The sequence below is a fragment of the Sinocyclocheilus rhinocerous genome, unplaced genomic scaffold (assembly GCF_001515625.1).
Source record: "Sinocyclocheilus rhinocerous isolate Xijiao unplaced genomic scaffold, SAMN03320098_v1.1 scaffold87, whole genome shotgun sequence".
Taxonomy (NCBI): domain Eukaryota; kingdom Metazoa; phylum Chordata; class Actinopteri; order Cypriniformes; family Cyprinidae; genus Sinocyclocheilus; species Sinocyclocheilus rhinocerous.
Genome location: NW_015650709.1, coordinates 503333 through 512306, shown reverse-complemented (window position 1 = coordinate 512306; position 8974 = coordinate 503333). Strand labels below are relative to the sequence as shown.

The window sequence follows — 8974 nt, the reverse complement described above, 5'->3', positions numbered from 1 at the left end:
TATGTAAGCTTGTTTGCACCACAGGGTAGTAAAAGTTAATTGCAACTTTTTATCTCACAATTCTGACTTTCATTCTTGCAATTCTGAGAAAAAAATAATTTCAAGACATAAAGTCAGAGTTGTATAAAATCTGAGAAAAACGAGTCGGAATTGTGAGATATAAAGTCAAAATTTTCATAGATAAACTTGCAATTAAAAAAAAAAAAGTCAGCATTGCCAGAATAAAAATCAAAATTGTAAGATAAAAAGTTGCAATTAGTTTTTAGTTTTTTTATCCTGTGGTGAAAACAGGCTTCTATAGTACATACTTTTATATCCATGGGTTTAAAGGACATCCAAAATCACATACTCAATAACACAATATTTAAACTCAACATTATCTTTTTATTACATTTTACTTTGGTAAAAAAGCTCTAGTGTCCTTCATGGCAGTTTGTATGCTTCATATGCTTCACTTTTATATTAAATTCAACCTCTTCTTTAACTTTTGACCTCTAAACCCTCATTTACCCCCTCTCCTGTTTGGCTTCACAAATCATGAACGAGTACAGTATTATCAATGTGATAAAATGTCCATGAGTCAATCACGCTCAAACAAAGCTTTCACTAAAAAAGTTTGATTTGTTACAACAAAGGGCTTTTTGGTGAAGATCTCAAATTCATCTGTCTAATCTCCCAATTAGAGGTGTGTGCTGAGTGTTTGAAAGTCGTCTGACTAATCTGACCATCTGCTTCTTATCAGCGTTTCTTTTATTTTTTAAATGTGTGGATTTATTTATTTATCTAAAGGATCTATTAGAGCAGCAGGCAGCCACATCTCTCCACAGTCAATCAGATAGCAGCCTACCAACCTGTGTGTGTGTGTGTGTGTGTGTGTGTTGTCTTTTTAGAAATCCACTAGAGGGCGCAGTCTCATCTGAGGGCCTGCCAGCTTGATTTAAGCAGGAAACTGTCTGTTGTTTTTGCCAGGCTGTCTGCTGTGGGTGTGTGGGTGTGTGTGTGGGTGTTGGGTGTGTGTGTGGAGTGTTTTAGTTTCTCCCGATATGAAGCACTGAGGTCCAACAAAAACAACATGCAGAGGAAGGGGTGAGGGGCAGACTGGGGCAGGGCAAAGGATTATGGGGGCATGAAGCGCAATCAAGTCGTGTCGCCTCATGTGCACAGCAGGAGCTCGTCACTGACTTTATGCAAACTTCAAATTCATACGATAATTTATGACTACAAGTAATATTCCAACAAATATAAATGGCGTGAGTAATAATGCCAAAATATGAACCATGACTTTGCTTATTATAGCTTGCCTTTAAAGTACTTTTTCAGTGAGCCAGTGAATGAATCATTTAACAGGTGCTTTGAGGAGTATTCAAAACACTTCCCATGAGGAATCTGATTTAGTAACATATGATGAGCATTTTTAGTATATAATTAAAAAAATAAAGGTTGCAAAAGGCAGTTTTGCAGTGATGCAATAGAAGAGCCAATTTGAAACAGTTCTTAACAACATGAAGAACATTTTAATAATCTAAAAAAACAATGTTCTGTTCACTATAAAGAACATTTTGTGCAGTGGAAATCTTCCCTAGATGTTAAAGGTTCTTCCTGGAACCATCAATGCCGATTTTTTTTATTTTATTATATTTTATTTTATTTTATTATTTATTTATTTATCTGAACCTTTATTTTAAGAGTGTATGTAAAATAAAACTATGTGTGTCAGTCTGTTTGATATATCAACATTCATTTCTTTCTAATAACCAAGACCACCTGAAAGATTTTGGTTAGTATTATTCAAAGTGAGTACTAAATCTAAATCTTAAGATGTTTACGAACCGAAAAAATAAAGATCATACCACAGATGCAGTGTTCTAGAAAGCTCTGATGCCAAAACTGATGCCACAAGATTTTATTCTCATGGGCATGTGCAGACAGTATCCTCAGAATAAAAGGTGAACATCCATTTATTCAAATGTATGCTTTGCCATAAGTGGCACTATTCACACATTTTTTTATCTAATCTGATGCATTTAAACAAATTGGTCAGAGGTGCATTACATGCCTCTATTGTCTTTACATTAGTCCTCAGTCACACATTTACTTCACACTGTCAGTGTTATATAAGCTATAATTCATATTATTCCTTCAAAATGGTTACAATCCTGTAGCACTTGAGTAGAAGACACTGGCTCATTAAGTGACTGAGAAGATCTGCAGATGATCTCATCATTGGTGTGGAGAGTGACACTCTGATAGGATTTGATTAATGGATTTACACACTGATCCCACTAAATGTGATTGCACATTAATTTATGGAGTTCAGTGTGTGAAACAAGATTTGTATGTGTAAACAGTGATGAAGATATTTATGAAAACTGATTTAACAGAGAGCTCATGAGAACTTCGTCTGTAGAGCATCTCAGATGAATAAGTTAGGTGTAGCCTATAGTTTTCCTGTTTGTTTTGAATGTGAATTGCTCCCTATTCAGCCTAAGCTATTTCGCTTTAACTGCCTTTTTTCAGGTGCTGCAAATTGGGTGTAACGCGTGAACAGCGCGTTCTTAAGAAACTCGTTAATGTCAAATGCGTCGTTTCCTTTTGTTTTTTGTTTATTTTGCGAGTTTGTGTCTGCTATTATCATGCAAATAAATGCAAGAAAGAGAGAATTAAATTCACACATATCCAAATCCTTTGCTGACATGTGATCTAATCACTAAGTCACTCACTGAGGCTTTATAAGAAACCGAACAATGTATTTTTTTTTATTAGATTCGCTGAATTAATTGGATTTTACGATTCATCCGAGGAGCTCTGTTTAAAGGGTAAAGGGACGAGGGTAAAACTTCTTTTAATGCATAAATCAGTCATTTTCTCAGTAGTTCGCCACATTAAAATAAAACAAATCTAAATGAATAGATTAATTAATTGAGTTTCATGGAATATGTTCATCGATTTTGTATTAAGTATAATATAATGTAACAACATTTAGAACGAAACAGGTCTGTTTATGTTTCTCGTTAAGAGTTTGAATGGGCATGTAAATCTCTTCTTCATATTAAAGAGGCTGCAGTGATGTGTTGCAGTGGAAGCAGAGTGTTTGAAGTGAATGAATGTCACCTTCATGTAATGTTTGAGTGAGAGGAAATCACAGAGCAATGCCTCTTTTACATCATTTGGTCCCAGGCTCTGGTTTCACTGGGAACCTGTCTGAAACCTGTTTAGGCATGTTTAGTTGCATGTTTAGTTTAGTTAAGTTTAATTTGTGCCATACAGTCAGGTACCGTCCAATTTAAGCAATAATTAATAAAAAGATACACTTACAGTGTGATTCATAAAAAATAATAAAGAAAAACAGTAGGCTAGTTCAGGTATAAGAATACATACATTGTCAGTGCAGTTCAATTATTTTACACGCATTTTTTCCAAAATGAGGCTTTTTCTCAAAACTTTTAGGGCTGCTTTACTATAACACATCTTTTCATTATTATAGCATCTTTATTTCCATTCATTTAACTCGCAATCATTTCTGTCACACTCGATTTAATAAGTCCTCTCAATTTTATTCTTTATTAGTAATTAAATTCAAATGTTTCGAATAAGTACAACGAAGTTTTACATAAAACTTTCAGGAAGCAATTAAACCTAAGCATATTTTAGAAACAAAATATGCTAGCCTACTGAAAAATAAATGTAGCCTATTAATTTTTAAATTATTTAGGCTATTTGGCCCGGATGTTTAAGTATGTTTGACGTGAATGAACAAATGTTTACTGTGTGGAAAAGTTAACATCCATTTAAATTCTGCGACTGCAACTCTGCGTTGTTTCTTCTCATTTTTTTATTTAAAAAGTTCCGTAAATGAGACGTGACGTAAAAACATTTTTTGTCAGACAATTTAAGTTAAATCTAACTTGAAAGACGAGCGGGCCATTACCTTTTCATTAAGAAGAAAAACAAGGGTTAAGCTCACTTTGTTGACACACTCGCTCCTGCCGACTGCGTGGCCCAAAGGTGGAGGGGGGTGCCGTGGTGGGTGGGAGTGTGTGTGTGTGTATGGGGGCTGGCTGGAGATAAGGGGTCCGATATATGGGTCCAATGGGAGGGGTGAGAAGTCTGGAGTTTAAAAAGACAGGGCGCTTCTCTCACTCACACAGACGCGCTTCAGCTTCCAGTGAGGGAAATTTACCTCAGACTCCTGTTTCTGACAGAAAAATCCAAACATTCCCACTGAACTCTATAAAATTAAGACCAGAAATTCGGATAAAACTGCACAAGGAAACTGACGGACTCAAAACTAAAGCGCCCTCACCAAATGGAGCCAATAACGCCGGAATACGTCGACTCCTATGAGTACTATGACGATAACGAGACTGCGTGCGATTACTCAGAGTGGGAGCCGTCTTATTCTCTCATTCCCGTGCTGTACATGCTCATTTTCATCCTCGGGCTCTCCGGGAACGGCGTGGTTATCTTCACCGTCTGGCGCGCCAAATCCAAACGGCGCGCGGCAGACGTTTACATCGGTAACCTGGCGCTCGCGGACCTGACGTTCGTCATCACGCTGCCGCTGTGGGCTGTGTACACCGCGCTGGGTTACCACTGGCCGTTTGGCGTGGCTCTCTGCAAGATCAGCAGTTATGTGGTGCTTGTCAACATGTACGCAAGCGTCTTCTGCCTGACCTGCCTGAGTTTTGACCGCTACCTTGCCATCGTCCACTCTCTGTCCAGCGGGCGGCTCCGGTCCCGGGCCACCATGCTGGCGTCGCTGGGTGCCATCTGGTTCCTCTCGTGCCTGCTGGCCGTGCCAACTCTCCTGTTTCGCACTACGGTGGACGACGCCGGAAACAACCGCACCACCTGTGCGATGGACTTCAGCCTGGTCACTCTCAATCAGCATCACGAATCCCTTTGGATTGCAGGTCTGAGCCTTTCGTCCTCCGCTCTTGGTTTTCTCCTGCCTTTCTTGGCCATGACCGTCTGCTACTGCTTCATCGGCTGCACGGTCACCCGGCATTTCAGCCACCTGCGCAAGGAAGACCAGAAGAAGCGTCGTCTCCTGAAGATCATCACTACCTTGGTGGTGGTTTTTGCTTTCTGCTGGACACCTTTCCATGTGCTGAAGAGCATGGATGCGCTGTCATATCTAGACCTGGCGCCCACCTCATGCGGCTTCCTAAACTTTCTGCTTCTGGCTCATCCGTACGCCACATGCCTGGCGTATGTCAACAGCTGCCTCAACCCGTTCCTCTATGCCTTCTTTGACCTGCGCTTCCGCTCGCAGTGCCTGTGTCTGCTGAACCTGAAGAAGGCCATGCATGGGCACATGAGCTCCATGTCTTCAACCCTCAGCGCCCAGACTCAAAAGTCGGAGGTGCAGTCGCTGGCCACCAAAGTGTGAGGGAACGAAATGAGAAGAACAGAAAACATGAAGTTGAAGAAAAAAAAAAACATTGGGTTAAGGGGTTAAAAAGGTGGGAATCTATTGACGGCTGGTCCGTTCTGATGTGGTGAACTGATGGACTTATGATGGAGAACATATTGCTCTATGTTTGTAAATAACACTCATAGTTTTGTGTACTCTACTGTATTCATGGATGAATTGCTGGAATGATGTGACTTTGTGTGTATGCATGTGTGAATTTATGTTCGCTGACATCTATTCGTCGACTTTGACACGCTCAAAATAAGCACACAGAACTATTCAAGCAAACAGGAGGTCAGTTTTCTCGAAAAACATTCAAACTGACCACAACGATGCTGCACTGAGGATGAACTTGCTTGTGCTGCTGTAAGAGTGTGTGACTGTGTTGAAGCCTATATACACTTGGTGTAGAGATGCAAATTGTACAGTATTTTCATACTATTTTTTCTGCTAATTTGCAATGTTCAGAAATGTGTTCAGTATTTGTAGCACTTGTTAAGAGGAGATATAAAAATTATAATTTCTGCTAAACTCCCTGATGTGAATGTGTGTGTTTTTGATGAGTGTGTGTGTGAGAGTGTGTTCCAGTGCAAAGGTGATGCTGCTTGATTAGATAGTTTAAAGCGCAGACAGAGAGTCGGGGTTTGGGGGGGTGGGCAGACAGACATATGGCTGGTGACAAATGTCTCTGGGGAAAAAGGAAGAGGGGGACAAATTTGGGGGTGTAAATGGATTTATATTCATGAAAATATGTTATATTTTTTGAAATTTCTGTAACTAACTACTGCTACTGTATTAAATATGTCCCTTAAATACAATACTGTCTTAGCATCATTACACATGATTATGGGTATGCATTGGTGTGTTTAAATGGAGTTTCATTAATAGCCCATCCATCTATTTTCCAAACCACTTGTGAAAAAAGAAGTGCGTTTAGAATTGTATTGAATGTGCACTTGTAGTGTACTTCAAATCTTAAAAGTATATTTTTAACAATACTTGCAAATAATATAATAATAATAATGAAATAAAAGTCCACTTAAGTGTACTTAAAGTGCACTTTCATGACTGTTTCTTACACACTTGAATGCAATTTTTAGAAGTGCACTTTGTAAAAATATCACATAAAAAAGTAAAACTAAAGGTTTTACTTTAAAGTACATTTTAAATCATTATGTTTTAATAATATTATTTTGTTGTGCTTTAAAGTACACTTGTTTGTATATATTGACTATCTAAAGAACAGGTGAAGTGCTTGATTATAATGTAACTTTATGGTGTTATTCGATATTACATTGAAAATTAATATATCAATATATAATGAATACATCTTTTTCATAAGAGGATGTAGGCTTCCAGTGCATTGATAGTACTGTATCAATATTAATCCTTGTGTGAGTATGTGTTTGCATGCGTCAAAACAACAAAAACGCATAAAACTACCTCTGGAAAATAAAATAAAATAAAATGCATAAAAATACTTCTGGAAACCAGGATTTGTAGATGGAATAAAATGTTTAGTGAACAGTGCTGTGAGTTTCAAATATTCAAAAAAAATCAAATATATATAATATCTTGAAATAAAATAAGAGAAACTAACGTAAAGGGTGGAGTGATCCACCCATTAAAGACCCGTCTTACAGGACTGGAACACACACACACACACACACACACACACACACACACACATAACATGTGGTCTAATTAATAGTGACACTGTGAGGCCCCTATGACTCCAAAAGAGTGAAACAGGATGGATACATATCTGTTTGAAGCTAGGTGTAGCCAATTTGGGGCAAGTGAAAAATTATTTTTGAAAAGATGACCGTTAAAGAAGGGGGAAAGGGACGCTACACACACACACACACACACACACACATATGAGGACATCAACCAGTAACAACAGAACTGACATGACCAATAGGATCCAGACACTTTCAGATAAAAAAGAAACAAAGAAACGAGGAAACAGACAGAGTAACAGAGAATGAAGAACTTGAGCACTCACTAAAGCCCCTCGTGATATACAGAGTTCCCATGATAAATATCGGCAGGTTGTTTTTGGCAGACTGTCTGATATACGCACTGTCTGGAACAGAGATATGATGAGGTAATCTCATTAACTGGATAAACCGGACTAATGATGTAATCTCAAAAAAATATATACCGTAGAATCCCAATGTGCTCTTTTTCCACACACACACAAAATGCTAAGCAGCTATTTCACATTTCTGTGACATTTTACTGTAACTGTAATACTATAAAGCAAATTAAGATTTATTCATGTACAATTACATTGAATCAATGCTTTTATCCACAGCAATTAAAAAAAGAGGAACATCAAAACAATTTATCTTAAGAACAAACAATATCTGCAGTGCACGATGTCAAGTTTTAAGTGTAAGCTAGAGTTTTACACAAGCTTAAGCAAAACTGAAATGCACATCAAAAGAACATCAAGTGATGTGGTAAAAATGCATAGAAAAATTCTGTAAATGGAGGGTAATATTTTTTAAGTTCAATCAATAATAACTTAAAAAATAATCAATCTTTAAAAATGTTAAATGTAAATGATTATGTGTTGGAGGTTCTCAGTTTCAATCCGTTTTAATGGGAATCTCAAGTTTCAGGGTCTTTGTGCCAAACATAACAAACCAAGCTTTCCAAACGGCATTTCAAATGAAAAGGAACGTGCTCATTTCATCCTGCCAATCACAACACACTTTTCTTCACTCCTTCAACAAGTCTTCCGGCACCCCTTCACCACCCCAACTGCACCTCTACTTCATTAATTAGGTCCAAAGGGAAAGAAGTCTTATGCTTCTGCCCATGGAGACTACAAGACAAACTAGTGGATTCTTATTTTCCCATAGAAAAAGCAATATGAATGTGTGGACATGAGAAAAGTCTTTGATAAATCATGTCATGCTGGGCATTTGGATGATTTTGCTGTGGCTTTTTGGTCAAATGCAGAAATGTAATCACACTCAAACAGCTTCTCTGTGAAAACAGCAGCAGGTGCTGAGCTAGAGTGTTGGGGTGTATAGCCACCCTTACCAAAAAGAAGTATACTTCAAGTTTATTTTATGAAGTATGCTTAAATTGTTATATGATTATCTGAACATACAAAACATCAAAAGAAAGAACATGGTATCTACTTGTAAACAAAAACGTTTTATTCTAGCTTCATTCATTCTTTTTTATAAACATTTTGGAAATTCTGTACAGACGATGTGTAATAGCGCCCCCTACCATATAACAATGAAAACATTTTCGGAGCACAAGTATAGCCCAAATAAATCTAGACTTTTTCTAAGTATAAGTCAAGTACTTAAATGTCATTTTAAGTATATTTCTGAGAAGTGCATAAAGCACATTTCTGAGAAGTACATAAAAAGTAGACTGAAAGTATACTTTCCTATTTTTTAGTTTAAAAGAAGTATACTAATAGCACACTTGAATGAACTTCTTTTTCGTAAGGGCAGGGCTGTTATAAACCATTAACCTTGTCACAAAGTAGATTATGATATACATGCATGTATGTGTCCCAGCTGCTAA

General features: G+C 37.6%; 1 protein-coding gene across 1 annotated transcript; it reads left to right on the top strand.

Moving 5' to 3' along the window:
- The first annotated feature begins 4134 nt into the window (after window positions 1-4134).
- Window positions 4135-6131, top strand: LOC107712463 (apelin receptor A-like). The gene has a single exon (XM_016517722.1). The coding sequence runs from the start codon at window positions 4307-4309 to the stop codon at window positions 5390-5392; it is 1086 nt and encodes a 361-aa protein (XP_016373208.1). The 5' UTR covers window positions 4135-4306; the 3' UTR covers window positions 5393-6131.
- Window positions 6132-8974: the final 2843 nt, after the last annotated feature.

Coding starts and splice junctions, on each gene's coding strand:
- LOC107712463 (XM_016517722.1), top strand. CDS start 4,307: ATGGAGCCAATAACGCCGGAATACGTCGACTCCTATGAGTACTATGAC.